Source organism: Melampsora larici-populina (assembly GCF_000204055.1).
Source record: "Melampsora larici-populina 98AG31 unplaced genomic scaffold MELLAscaffold_4, whole genome shotgun sequence".
Lineage (NCBI taxonomy): Eukaryota > Fungi > Basidiomycota > Pucciniomycetes > Pucciniales > Melampsoraceae > Melampsora > Melampsora laricis-populina.
The window spans coordinates 2,513,209-2,527,206 of record NW_006768768.1 but is presented as its reverse complement, the minus strand read 5'-3'; the positions used below and the strand labels follow the sequence as shown (position 1 = coordinate 2,527,206).

At 43.1% G+C, this 13,998-nt stretch overlaps 4 protein-coding genes across 4 annotated transcripts; 1 reads left to right on the top strand and 3 right to left on the bottom strand.

Moving 5' to 3' along the window:
* Nucleotides 1-631: 631 nt before the first annotated feature.
* On the bottom strand, nt 632-3,638 carry MELLADRAFT_102933 (uncharacterized protein; the record flags this gene model as incomplete). The annotated part of the gene is made up of 9 exons (XM_007405587.1): nt 632-1,196; nt 1,268-1,438; nt 2,067-2,283; nt 2,504-2,609; nt 2,650-2,844; nt 2,900-2,992; nt 3,068-3,127; nt 3,207-3,341; nt 3,402-3,638. The coding sequence occupies 9 exons, from the start codon at nt 3,636-3,638 to the stop codon at nt 632-634; spliced, it is 1,779 nt and encodes a 592-aa protein (XP_007405649.1).
* A 4,178-nt stretch (nt 3,639-7,816) lies between these two features.
* Nucleotides 7,817-8,821, bottom strand: MELLADRAFT_60069 (uncharacterized protein; the record flags this gene model as incomplete). The annotated part of the gene is made up of 1 exon (XM_007405586.1): nt 7,817-8,821. One exon carries the CDS (start codon nt 8,819-8,821, stop codon nt 7,817-7,819), a length of 1,005 nt encoding a protein of 334 aa, XP_007405648.1.
* Nucleotides 8,822-11,806: 2,985 nt separating this feature from the next.
* On the top strand, nt 11,807-12,352 carry MELLADRAFT_102931 (uncharacterized protein; the record flags this gene model as incomplete). Its single annotated transcript, XM_007405627.1, has 3 exons — nt 11,807-11,936; nt 11,980-12,159; nt 12,234-12,352. 3 exons carry the CDS (start codon nt 11,807-11,809, stop codon nt 12,350-12,352), a joined length of 429 nt encoding a protein of 142 aa, XP_007405689.1.
* Nucleotides 12,353-12,723: 371 nt separating this feature from the next.
* On the bottom strand, nt 12,724-13,835 carry MELLADRAFT_60067 (uncharacterized protein; the record flags this gene model as incomplete). Its single annotated transcript, XM_007405585.1, has 5 exons — nt 12,724-12,903; nt 12,965-13,111; nt 13,173-13,262; nt 13,487-13,621; nt 13,683-13,835. 5 exons carry the CDS (start codon nt 13,833-13,835, stop codon nt 12,724-12,726), a joined length of 705 nt encoding a protein of 234 aa, XP_007405647.1.
* Between the last annotated feature and the right edge of the window lie 163 nt (nt 13,836-13,998).

Genomic DNA, 13,998 nt, shown 5'->3' with positions numbered 1-13,998 from the left:
GCGGGTCTGTCACATGTTGATGACGAATGTCAACGCTGCCTATGTCTTGTAATAATATTACACACAAGTAAAACACCTGTGAGATAAAGAATTACTAAAGAATTACGACACAAGGAATAAACCATTCTTTACTCGTGAATTCTGAGATAATCTAAGCAGCAATGGTGTGGGAGCTGCAGTCTTGAACCTTGTGCAAGCCTGCGGTTGTCGGCAACCGTAACCCTTGTTTTGGATTCACGGAGTGCTTTCTTTTTGCTCGAAGCAGATTAGCGCACTTGTAATAATTTTTCAACTAGTATGGAATTTATTCCGCTGATGCGAGGCTTAGTAGGACTGACAAGGCTTGCATTGAATCTACTAGTCTCACCAGTGAGGTCTACACTGGATATGAAAAAATGATTAATACAACCCGTGGATTTCACGAAAGACCCTATTCAGATGGGTGAAGAAACTCTCGGGGTTATGATAGTCTGACAAATACATTCCAAGGTGGCTACATCACGGAGTCGTGGGTACATATTCAGCTATCACTCTTTCGGCCATCGAACCCTGGAGTTGAATGTGCTGTACGCTTTCGGGGATCCTCGGGTGTCTCTATCAAGCAACTCAAATGTTGGTTGAGCTGCGCATTTCATTTTCGTCGGAGTCTATTTTTACAAACAAAGCCCAAGGCGTTGACTACGTGACGATTTAAAAAATGTGCAGAAAGATTAGAGTTCTTACTGATTGTTTGCAAACAGCCAGTCTGCGAAACCCCAATACGGGGCTTGACGTCATTTATGAACCGTTCGTCAGCGGCGGAAGAGGTTGGTGGATCAATAGCTTCCGTTAAGCGAACGCCGTGCAGCTCGGATAAAGTAGGGGCCAGGACTGTCTCGCCGCGGACGGCTGCTTCTTCTGCCAACCGGAGGCAACGTTGTATAAATGTATTGTCGTACTCTAAGCTTATGATCGCCTCATCGAGGTCATTGGACATATCGCTCGCGAAAGGAACGGGATACGTGGCATGGCTGTAGCCTTCCTCATGACGTTTCAAGTCAAAGACACGATTGAATTGAGCAGCAGTTTCCGGTGTTTGAATCATGATTCCAAGCCGCCATTCCGCGAGTTCTCGCATGGACATGTTTTCAAACTTAGGCTTCATGCTAGGTTCCATTTGATCGACTAAGAGATTGGGTTTATTATCGACCATTGTTCTTAGATTGTTTCGGAGTAACTACATCAGTTGAGAGCTAGCGATTACCTTGGAACAAAAAAGCAGGCTCACAATTGGTTTCGTGGTATCTGCACTCCACCGTGGTAGCCAGTTCCATCCGGGGTCATAATAATCACGTCACTTAAAGTATTCACATGTTTCTGCATAATTTCTAGCACTCCGTCGATGTCGGTCCTGGAATCCAATGTCACGCCCTGAGATCGATGGGGAGCCTGTTGGATGCTGGATGACCGGGGAAACGGAAAAAGAGTCAGTGGGATGTGTGAATCGTACTTCAAGAGTATCAAAAAGAGAGATTGGAATTTTGATGCGTCAAATTGATCTCACGAGGAAGGCCGGAGTCTACAAAACCCGCGCATGAACACTGTTCTATTGGGCCTAAACACTATAAGATCCTGGCTGTCGTAGTGCTCGACTGTTGCTGGCTCCATGGATATTGAGTAGTCTTTAACGGTGGATGAGGATAGCGAAATTGGGTGCCTGGATTCAAGTGGAGAACCAAGTTAAACAAGTTTGAAGATGAGGGAAGCACAACAGACAGTAATGCCACTTTGTCATTTGACTTACCCAGGAAAGTAACGCAAATCTTCATGAAAGGACACGTACTTGGAAGGATTGAGAATAAAAAAACCCCATTGTGGGATGTACGGTCGGAAAAGGGACCGCAGGGGTAATAAGACAGACATCAATGTGTTTATTCACTAGAGCTGACAGTGTAAAAAAACGATAAAATCCAAAAAAAACTTTTGGAACATTGGGAAAAGCGTATATTATCAGCACAAGTGATCCAGCATGATTCAAGTGGAATTGTTCAAAAGAGAATGTGAACATCCGTTCTTTGGAATCTGACCTTACCACCTGAATATGAGGACATGAGCGGGTTCTCTTCATGTTGCACTTCAATGGTACATTCGCGAAGTTATCATCCCAAACCGCACTCTTTCCAGTGATAACAAAAAGTAGATAGCCACATGTAAGATCACCAAGAGACGATGAACTACTTCCTTGCACAGATTTCGGGGCGCAATTATCTCGAAAAAGGTCTTCAAGTGCATGCATAACAAATGCTGTGAATGATGATGGGATGAGGATGAAAATAGAGGGATGGGAGGAATAAAGGGCAAAGCTTTGTACAACAGATCACACGAGACACTGTTGACATAAAACATGGCGCATTTGGATGATAGAATGGTGGACTCATGGATTTGGAATTGGGGTGTGGATACATGGACGCATTGAGCGTGAGCATTCGATTGATTCAGCTTCGTCGAAGACTTTTAAACTTACATTTCAACATACACTGAGCCGGGATTGATAGTGAGACAACATGGAACACAACCAAGCAAACAAACACAGCGACACCCATACACCCATACACTTCAACACAGGTTGTCTATGTTGAGAAAAAGTAAGATAAGGGCTCAGTTGTTGACACCATGCCCTCCTTCCTCCGATTGCAAGACATGCTGAATCATTTCATCAAAAGTCTTGTGCATATCTTGAAGTGCACCTCTTATCTCGCAAGCCTTACCCATATCCAAGGACACTTTCCCAGCAGCTGGAGTGGCGGATTGCTTGACATTCAGGGTTTTATCATTGGCCAATGAAGATATCTTCTGTTTAATGTACTAAAACAACCGAACATTAGTCTTGCCCTAAGCTCATTGAACACAAAACACTCACCTGACAAATTTCTTCCATCTGCTTTGCGGACAACTCCGGGGGTGCATGTTCGTGTGCGATTCTACCTTCGAGTATTTGAAGCTGTTCCTGAATCTGGAGCCCGGGAAAAGTAGAAAATTAGTCATAATTCTGAGAGCCACAGACCATATCAGGATCCAACGCTCTCACCTCCTTGACCTGACGACCAAGATCCAGCCTGTTGCTCAAATCACCCTTGAGAGTCGCGATCTAGATTACATCGGTTTGAGGGGTTTGGAGACGTCAATTCCCTTGTCATAGCAAAACACACAATAAAGTAGAAACACACTTGTTCATTCAGAGAGGTGATGTTAGGGATGATCTCCTTACGTAGCTCCCGTTGAATTTGTTTGGTAGCTAATTTGGACGATTTCTCCTCATCGTCGACAAGTTTCTCTTCGAGAACAGTTCTAGCGACTTCGAGCTGGTGAGGCAATCCCAAATCGTCAACAGATGCATATATTCTCGGTCCTCATCAACTAACCTCTTCTGCTTGCTCAGCACATTCCTTGACGCTGTCAGCAAGATCCTCGACCTTTTTTTGAAGGCGATCTAGTCGAGCTTGAAAGTTCGAAGTGGGCGAGGATAAGCGGGGTCGGTTCCCTACGTGCTGATGACCATCATTGTCAGGTTGATAGCTGGTACCGGTGGATGGCCTTTTTCGAGATACTAAGACCTCTTTTGGAGTTGAAGGTTCCGCCTTTACAACAGGGGAATTCATGTGAGACTCTTGGATTGTGGAGGTAGATTTACTTGATCTTGTCTTCATTGTCGGCTGAAATTCTGGAGTTCTGGAGCAAGAGAGTGAAGTATTCAACCAATAAGGAGAGATCTATCAGTTGAAGCTGGTAATAGGAACATCGCAGGGTTGTTTGTCCTCACCGCGATTCTTCCTTTTGTTAGCATGATCGCCTTTCAGACCCACCGGGAGAATTGATGAGAAGACTGCTTGGGACATCCCCACTGGCAATACAAACGGCCACGAGCAACCGCGGGCACCACAAACAAGGTCTTGACCTGAGGTTGTACGGACAAACAGGATAAGAACGTCCATCATCGAAATGTCCAATATTACGTGTTTCTTTGTCCTCCACGTCGGCGTGGAAGATACGCTCATGAAGGGTTTTTGAGATGTGGGGGTTCCATCTGCCATGCTTAACCCCACTCCTCACTATTACCGAAGGCCTTAGTCTCGAGTGAAGTACTAGAAATGGCCGTCATAATTGAGGAAGGTTTCTTGTTTTACAAAAAGTGTAGGCTTGCATTATTGCATATCACACTATCGACATAATTACAGACGTATGAAACTAGCCTATCAACACAGCGGTCATTCAGTCGGTAAAAGGAATAGTGTTGTCTTTTGATCTTTGCGCCATTTAGATAGTCATCTTCTTTCTTATTTCTTTGGCCTTGTGGTGTACCCAATCTAAAGGTGGAAGGTAGAGGAAGGATTCGGTTGTCGACAACCTCAAGTCACATACGGCCAGACGGGGCCGGGTTTCAGTGTTCATCATGAATGATTAGAAAGAAAGAGAATCGATTTTAGAAATCCACCACCATATATGCGACTCTTGATTCATGTAGAACCCTTTTTTCAACATGTAAAGAACCGCGCTTGATCCGCTTGTGCGGCATTGAATCCTCATATCTTTGTGATATCATGTTGTTGACTCTGACTTGTTCCGCTTGTCCCGCATTGGATCTTCGTGATATCATGTTGTTAACTCCGACTTGATCCGCTTGTCCCGCTGCGGAACATAAGATACAATACAATCGATAAGAACAATACCATCTTAATGCGAGGCCAAATTTGTATCGCGAGGATTGTATTGCGATAAAGTCATCTCTCATTCATTTTACGGGCCAATATTTCAATGATGAAAGGAATATCAAAGATATTCTGAATTAACTTTGATGACGTTTCATGATTTCGTGTTTTCCTTGCGGGAAAACGCATACGGAGCGAGCGTACAAATAAAGCGGCAGAACAGTCATAAAAAGACTGCCCCGTCCGACGTTCATCATTGTCCAACACAATATTCCACTTGTTCGCAGGTTTCATATTCAATTGCCTTATCTATTGGATAAAAGACGCTTCTTATAACTTATCTTCAAGTCTTGCAAACTTCTTATAACTTATCTTCTCGCCCAATCTTGCAAATCACCATGCCTCGTCCTGTTCTATGCCCGACTCCAGAGCAAATAGCAGGTTGTCAAGGATTCATTGATCGTCTGTTCATGTTACACCAAATGTGGTTGTGTATAATCAAGAATATTCTTCGGCAAATCGATACATATGGAGATTTTGATCCTACCGAAATGATCACCCTCATTGGCTTGGGCAAGGCTATCAAGAAAGAGCAAAAAGAGTGGGACCAAATGATTATAATGGCGGAGCTTGACAATTTGATCGACTTGATCAATGAGTCGTAATCATGGTAAGCGAATGTTGTCTCAAATTAATCGCCGCTTTATTTATGCTGACATTTATCCTGTTATGAAAGACCGTTAGGGAATGACATCCGATTTGGAATCGTATCCAAATCAGAATCTAATGTAGATTAAACTAAAGCAGACCTATTTGAAAAATAGAAATTCATATTTTTCTTTTTCGTTTCTTTCTCCTCTTACGCGCTGTAACTTTTGTTTCTGGCTTTCGGCCTTGGCTTGCTGATTATATGATAATTGGTATTGTTTCAGTTTCTTGCCTCTTGCTCGAGGCACGAAATGCAAGACTTGTCCATGTAAAGAGTAACGATATGATTCCTTAACTTCATTTCTCATCAATTTCTCAATCCAATCCTCTAACCATTTTATAAATCTAAACAATAAATCTAAACAAATAACTAACCAAAAATTTTAACCTGCCTCCCGCCCTTCAGAAATTAATTGTATATAAAAACGGGGGCTCTTCCCTGAGACATACGAGGGTTCTTGCCACAGGAAGAACTCTCCACTAACCGTCTCAGGAGAGCCTCCTCCAATAACAGGTCTCCCGAAAGGATAGTTCAACAATGAACAATCCGAAGAAAGGGAGACCTAACTCCCGCTATACACCTTCCCTCACCTAGATATCTCTAGGCAAGGGAAGGAAGATACTTTATGAAATAATACATACATGATGTTATAAAATAGGAATGGACAATGTACTGTCCATTTGACAAATATCAAATCTTATGTATTGCAAGTGTTTGGAGGGTCTCAATTTTATTTGCTCAATCATTGTTGTGGATGGGATAGTTTGTCTATAACTTGAATTATTTCTTTGATATCTCAACGTTCCTGAAGTGACTGCGTTATTATGGTATTCATTTCACTGTGTTTATCTTGATCATTTCCATGGATCAAAGTTACCTACTCACGCTAATGGGCAGTGTACTTGATTTAGAATCATATCGTGATGTTTACATTTGAATAGTCATAGTTTGCATTGTTTGAATACATTATGAATAAAAAGAGAAACACAAAAAGAAACACACAAGGAAAGAGAGCGAAATTATAGGACCTTCAGTAATGTACTTCATGTTGGGTTTGCGCACGCTGACCCTTCTTTGCAGGTCGTACTGGGAAGTATTCAAGTTCACTCGCTTACTCCATCGTGAGGCTAAAATCCGCGCCCTCGAAACTTTTCGGCTACAACCCCTGCCCATTCCCGCTGATGGCTTATCCTTTGGGTCACAGCGATGATCATTGACGGTTGGTTTACTGAACATCCAAGTCAATAAACTCATTCACACCTTGATGTCTTTGTGAGATTTGAATATGAAACCATGAAGAATTTATATAAGGGTCTTTTTCAAGAATTGAATCAGAATCGATCAGGATTAGAATGTGGATTACAATTCGAATCCAGATCAAGATCAGTTCGAGGTGAATTGAGGCAAACTTTACGCTTTTTCTTTCATGACGTTCTCTTTGCAGACATTGGATTGGAGGTCATGATAATATTGAAGAACAACCTTTGACTCGGTTGCTCAAGGAGTCATAGATACAACGGCGTGTTTATTGCACTTATCGAAATACTTGTTAGTTTCAATTGGGCACAAAAACTGACATATGGACTTCAATTGTGGCGGGAGTTTATACATTACTAGTTGGTTGGAGAATATTATGAGCGGTCATTGATTTTTTAGATAAGTCAGTGACAAGTAAAGTCGGCTCCTTGATACCAAAACAGTTCTTTGGGGTCTCCCACAAAGCGACATGGCCCATGAGCTCATGAATTAGAATTAGATCTACTTTTTTCTGCCTTTTATACACCAGTCTCATCTTTGCATGTGGCCATTCATTCAGCGTATGTTTCTTTTGATGCGTAGCTATTAAGTCATCAAACCTGTTGATTTCAAGCCAAAGTTGAATGTCGTGACTTTCACCTTTCTTTATCATTGTTGTGAAGATTTCTTCAATCTGTCCGCAAACCACTTCGGTCTTCTGTTTCGTCTTCTTGACCTGATATAGAACTGTGCTATTCGGGATACTTTTGCGTTTGATCGTATATGTAATATTATCAAGATCCACAGAGTTCAGCTGATTGACCCACCTAGAAAGAGGAATGATGTTGGTTTGTTTTTTTTCATTTTGTAAACATTTGTAGCTATAACAACCTGTTCCTCGTAGATTTCATTCATCCTACTTGCAAGGCGGACTTGAGACTCGTAGCTGAGACCTTCAAGCTTCTGGGGGTCGTATGCATACTTTGAATTTACACCGTCTGATGTTTGAAGACTTCGCGAGACACTGCTCCATGTACGTTTGGGCATTGAGAATTTCAGAAGTAGAGTTGATGCTTCCTTGGGAAGACTTTTGCACAACACCGGAAGAATGGACCGCAGGTTCTGAGCTGTGGCCCATTTTTTTAGGAGGGTGAGTTCTCGGTCGTCTATAGTCTCATCAGTAAGTTTAAGGATGGCGTGGGTGGTCAGTTAATTTGGTAGTTTTGAGGATTTCTGGATGATGGAGAGTGGAGAATTCAAACCCACCGGGATGATTGTTATTCGGGATCTGTGTCAAGAGGCCATTCAGTCTTTCAAAGTTCCATGCAGTCCACTGAGGCGCAGGGCCGAACATCTTTATAACGCGAGCCATGTGGAGAGCCATGTGCTGATTAGGAAGCACTGGGAAGGACCCGTATATTTGCGATAGGCCCTGGCGATATCTTTTCAGATGATATTGCAATGATCTAACATCATCATGTGTTACCTCCAGTTGTCGCACAATATTCAAAACACTGATAAGGTGGAAGGCATTGTCAACAGCTTTTTGAGTCAAGATATTGGATGGATCTGTGTTTTTGTTGTGGGATATCAAAATAAGCGCTGGGATGATCATCGTCTGAAAAAGTATAACCCATTCGTCTGCTTTCAACTTGCCGCCTGCTGCTGTTCCAATCCCTCTGGGCACGCGACCAATCCATGTCGGGAGTTGGACCTGTTGTATCACATTACGGAGTATGTTCATATTCTCCTTATCACTGAAGATACGACCAAAGTCTTCCTCGTCATCTTCCACGTCGAACTCCGAAAGGTCGTCTGATGATGATTCCATTTCGCTATTATCATCTGCATCTATTTCATCCGGTTTATTGAAGTCGTAAGGTTTAGTATTACAGCTGAATCCATCAAGATCCATATTCTCAAATGCAAGCGATAAGTCTGTCTCATCATCAAGATAATCATTGCTTCCCGTGCCAGAGAATACATCAAGGTCATCTTTTGATGTTGCTCTGTTTAAACTTCCAAAGTCCAAATTCGATTCATCCACGCTATCATCATCACTTGTCTGCGTGTTCTCTTCTAGGTTCTGGTACTCTATTTCGTCATCGTCGTGCGCGGCGGAATTGCCACCGTCTTCGATGTTTGAATTTCCTTCTGTCTTCTTGGAGCTTCCGTCGGGTTTTGTCTTCATGCCGAATATATTGAGTGCGTGGTTCCGAAGTAGACCTAGGAAAATATTGTGCATTGGCTCGACTACAGCGTGTTTCAGTGGATTAAAATAGGGTAGCTCCCAGAGTACCGAATATCGTACTCCATGAGTCTTGAAGATTTCGTCACGGTCTTCAACGGTCGCAGCATTCTTCCACGCCAAAGATTGGGAGCGAAGAACACGTAAAGATCGGTACAATTCTTTGGGGATATGAAGCAGATCCATATTATGGCTTTGTACTAGACATATCGAGCATGAATGGTTTTTGGAGGCGTGGCCCGCCATTCCCAACACTTTCCTGATTGCTGGGAGGTCACATATGATTGGACCCAGCATGACACGAATGATGCAGCCCTGCTTTGGATGGTTGAAAGTTGAAGTCAATTTGACGCCGGTCCACAGATCTTTGAGCTCGGAAACCAGTGGGGCCAGCACTTTGTTGATATCCGTGAGTCGGGGTTCTGAGGGTCCAGGAATCAGGCCTGCGACGAAAATGTTTTCTGGAGCTGATCTGATATGAGGTGGTAAATTCAGGCAGACTAGTGCAATTGTTCCTATAGATAATTGCTTTCCAGCAGCTTTGTTACCAAGAGGATTGAACCAATCCACATTTAAGGAAAATACCAGGTTGTTGTGTGAGCTTGTGAAAGATTCGCCATCGATTCCGCGAAAAGATTTCCACATTGACCCATGCCAAACGTCTTCCATAACTGAAGTTGACTTAGGACTTTTGTTGCAAGCAAGGTAGTCTTCAATTCCGGGCCTGTTCAAAAACCTAGCCAACCAGTCGGTGAACGAGAGAGTAGAAAGCAGTCGAGTAGCATGCAACTTTTCAACGCCATTACGCCCAGAGGCCTTTCGAAACAAAGGCGCCCCACACTTGGGGCTTCGGCGAGTGGAGCGGTAGGTGCAATTTTGTGGAATGTGGTCGTCATAATAGAGTTGGAAGCATTTGGGGCAGCAGAAAGTTCGCTTGATCTCTGGCTCAATCCTCATATCACTAATTACAGTTCTGATGTCGACCGGTCTCCAATCTCTGGTATGTTTACCTGACATATTCAAGATAGATAGGGCGATTTGAATCACATGAAGACATAGGGTAGCTATCGCCACACTGATATGTTCGAAGAGGTGTAGACAGGCAACCATGGTTATTAAGATCAAGTTCGCGGATTCCATGCGTTCAAATTGCTCGTAATATTTCATGCTGTATTTACCTATTGATTGATGATAACAGCTGAGTCAGCGATACATATTGTTTCTGAGAAAATTCAGATTCCTACATACTCGAGTCCATGATATTCCCATCCCATGCGGGCTGAAAGTGATTAGGAGACCGGTCATTGGATTGTTGGAGGGAGCTGATAAAATGGGTGATGTCGAGATGTGAGCGATTGTTTGTTGGCTCATGTTGCACCCCTGTGCTCGAACGTCCTAACAACCGATGTCAGCTATGCGATTCATCTCGCTATATCTTTGATGACATACTTTGATCTGGACCTGGATCGTTCAAGGCGGAATGAGTGTGAGTATGCTGATTAGCTGGTTGGGTGCGTTCCAATGCACTAGCGTTTTTGAGTCCAGCTCGATGTTGCTTGTATGCCTCGGATTTCGGTCGCCAAATTCGCCCTGGTTGGTTTCCTTCGTTGTGGCGGTAAGTTGACATCAAACAACGTGCACAGCGACACACAACCTCAGTCGGAGGGGTCATTTGGGGTGTGGAAGTAGCTAAGATTTAAAAGTTTCAGGAGATGTACAGTCTCTTGATGTAAGTATGTATGAGAGTCGATAAGTACGGATTATAGCACGCCCTCGCCGTTTCGATTGTCTGAAGGTGGTTGAGAGATATGGCCGCAACACGATTTGAATTTGAAGGATCTTATTTGATCAATTGGTGAGTAGGGATCACAAGCAGCGTAGCCGTTTACCTCAGCTTGAGCCGGGCGGATTCGCGCACAGCTGAGAGGCTCAAGTGCGCTGAGTCAAGGGATACTTGGGATCTGAATGGTAGTCGGTACGAAGTATTGAAGAATGAGAATGGATCGGGAAACGGGATCGGATAATGAAGTAACCGGGTCACTCAATCACATACATTCTTCTTAGACGAAATTTCATATCTTACTCATCTTAAAATGATAAATTGATGCCATTGAAGAATTGGATGCATAGGAAGATCTCATTCCCTTAATCAAAAATATCTCCCAATTCATCTAGTTCATTATCCTGATTTCCTTTTCTTTCATCAAGAATTTTCAGTGATAAAAATACTCGTACTTATTTTCTTATGTAGCTTCTCTGTTCAAGTTGTGCTTTTCTCTTTATCAGGCTTTATTACTCATGCTAATCAAGCCTGTCCTCTGCGGCCGTTTAGCATGAACCAGATACACAAAGTATCCAGATCCAAAAAGACCCATTCCCTGAGGCTTTTATATCAGCAATGGAATTCGAAGAACACAGTCACGAGTTTTACTACCTCGAGTCTCAGATATTACACTTAGGAATATGTGCCCAAAGGCAACCTCAGCTTGAGCCGCGCGGATTGCATAGCTGGCTTAGTGCGCTGAGGGGTTGTCAAGGGATACTTGAGATCTGAACTGAGCCTGAGGCTTTTAGATCAACAATGGAATTCAAAGGACACGGGTCCCCTTGAAAGAAATCCAATAAGTCGACTGGGCTTTACTACGCTCGTTGAGATCCGCGCTTGGTTGAGTAGTGTCAGAAAAGCACACATCCTCAAAACCAGCTTAAAATAGTCGCAAGGACAGCGAAAGTTATATAATTTGCAAAATACATCTTATCTTCAACATACGATTCATCATCTTATCTTCAACATACGATTCATCATCTTATCTTCAACATACTATTCATCATCTTATCTTCAACATACAATTCATCATCTTATCCTGCGGTTCTTGTCGTTTGCTGCATCGATTTCAAAGCCACCAAAAACACCCCTTTCACTTTTCAATGAGTTTTCTAGCTTTGAAAGAAGAAATTGATCAAAAGTTCAAAGAACTCGGATTAGCTATGGAGTCCGCCACCGGTGAAGAGTTGCAAGTGTCAAATTCAAATGGCGCAGTGACTTCAGAAAGTGGAGGTGAGTTAATCTTCCGCACTATCTGTCATGCCCACGTGTAAAGAGCTTATATTTATGTCAGCCTCAGTGAAGGCCAATTCCAACTGCACTCGCACAGAATTCGAAAATGAAGACCGCTGTAGCACTGTACCAGAATATCGAGATGTCAACTTGGCTACGGCTTCAACTAGCGGTAAAAAGTTTACCATGTCATTCATAACAGTCGGCTTTTTCATGTTGTTTGGTGAGCTTTCAAAGACAAGTCTCAGATTCTATGAGTGTCGGGGCTGATAAACAATGTGGGGTTTTCTAAAACAGCTATTATATCCATCCTGGGCTTGATAATTACAACATGGGCTTCTAGATGGCTGATGACTTTTGGCGCGACAGACCTCTGTGACAGTCTGAGTTCAACTTACACTATACCTGAATTCTGAGAAATATTTTTTGTGATGAGAGTTTGAAATACCAACTAAGCGTCAGTATCGCAGGTTTTGATTGAGACATTGTAGACCAAAAGAAGTCTAGTTTGAAAGTTACAATTTGCCATCAGATGAAAGATCTTGTCAGAAGGACGATGCGCAACAAGCATATTGTTAGCCTCATAGGTATCTTGTGGTTCGATTCTGGAGCATGTAAACTGTAAACTAGAGTATGGTAGAGAAAATAAAGCCAAGGTCCCGATTTCGAAGTTGAACACTTCAAGGACGTATTGGGATCAACAAAACACCCGAATTAACACTAGCTAGGCGCAAGACAAGAAAACTATGTTTCTAACGTGGATAAAGAATCGTAAAAGTTTATATTTCTACCCCTCCTTCTTCTTGCTTTGTAAACAAGCCATATTCAAGCGTCCCGTCAAACGTTTCTTGAAATTCAGGAATCTCACTTTTGATTCTAGAAGTCTGGTCTTGATCCGTGTATACTTTCCAGTAGCATGTTGCATTAATTTGTAGTGCGAATTTGCTATTATTTCCTCCTTGATGTGCTACAGAAATATAAAGATTGTTGGTCTTATGACACTCTGCCAGTCGACGTAAAGCGCTCACCTGGCGTATCTCTGCCATCTGCTTTGCGGACAACTCTGACCGCGGCTGGTGATCCACATGTTGTTGGAGACTTTGTACTGTGACCTGTGGAAGAGCAACTTGAATTGATCTGTGGTGCGAACTCGCTCTTATTTCCTCCTTGATGTGCTACAAAAACATAAAGGTTGTTGGTCTTATGATACTCGCCCAGTCGACGGAAAGAGCTCACCTGGCGTATCTCTGCCATCTGCTTTTCGGACAACTCTGACGGCGGCTGATGGTCCACATGTTGTTGGAGACTTTGTACTTGAACTTGAATCTAAAGACCCGTCGGGCATGAAAGGCACACGTCTGTCAGTGTTGACAGGTCTCAAGCATATGCACTTTCAATCTCCTCACCGTCTCTATTTGCCTACTGAGATTCGCCATCGTGCTCGAATCACTCTGGTGAATTGTGAGCCAAAATGTTGAAAGAGTTCAATTCAAACTGCAAACATCACAGGTATGAGCCATACCTGGCCATGTCCATACATATAGACTCACTTGTTCAGCTGACTCGATTATATCAGGGTCAAGCTCCTGATGAGCAACATCCTTATTTTTTTTATTCGTCGGAGATGACGGAGTCTCGGAAGTCCGAAGTGGATTATCTTCAAGAGCCATTCTAGTCGATTCAAACTAGGCACGGATGTCAAGCTTGTTCACCCAAGAATGACACAAATGGAATGCATTCACTCACCATCTCTGTTTTCTTACTGACCTCCGAAGCGGTTCCTACATGATTGGCAAACTTGATTCCGTGATCAGGTGTATCCACGCGGCGGCGATTGGCGGGGGGTACCTCGTGGCCCTCTTGGGCGTGGAAGCTGGGGGACGGCCGTTTTCGACACATGATATGGCTACCGTGTGAAGGAGGACGAGAAGGTCTGGCGTATCTACCTTCCTGGCCGGGATTTTTAAGTCTTGGGATGGGTAGAACATGAAGTTGTACAAGTCATCTGGCCGTTGGGGAGTTGTATTCTGGATAGTTTTGCGCCTTTGTCGTTTATTACCGC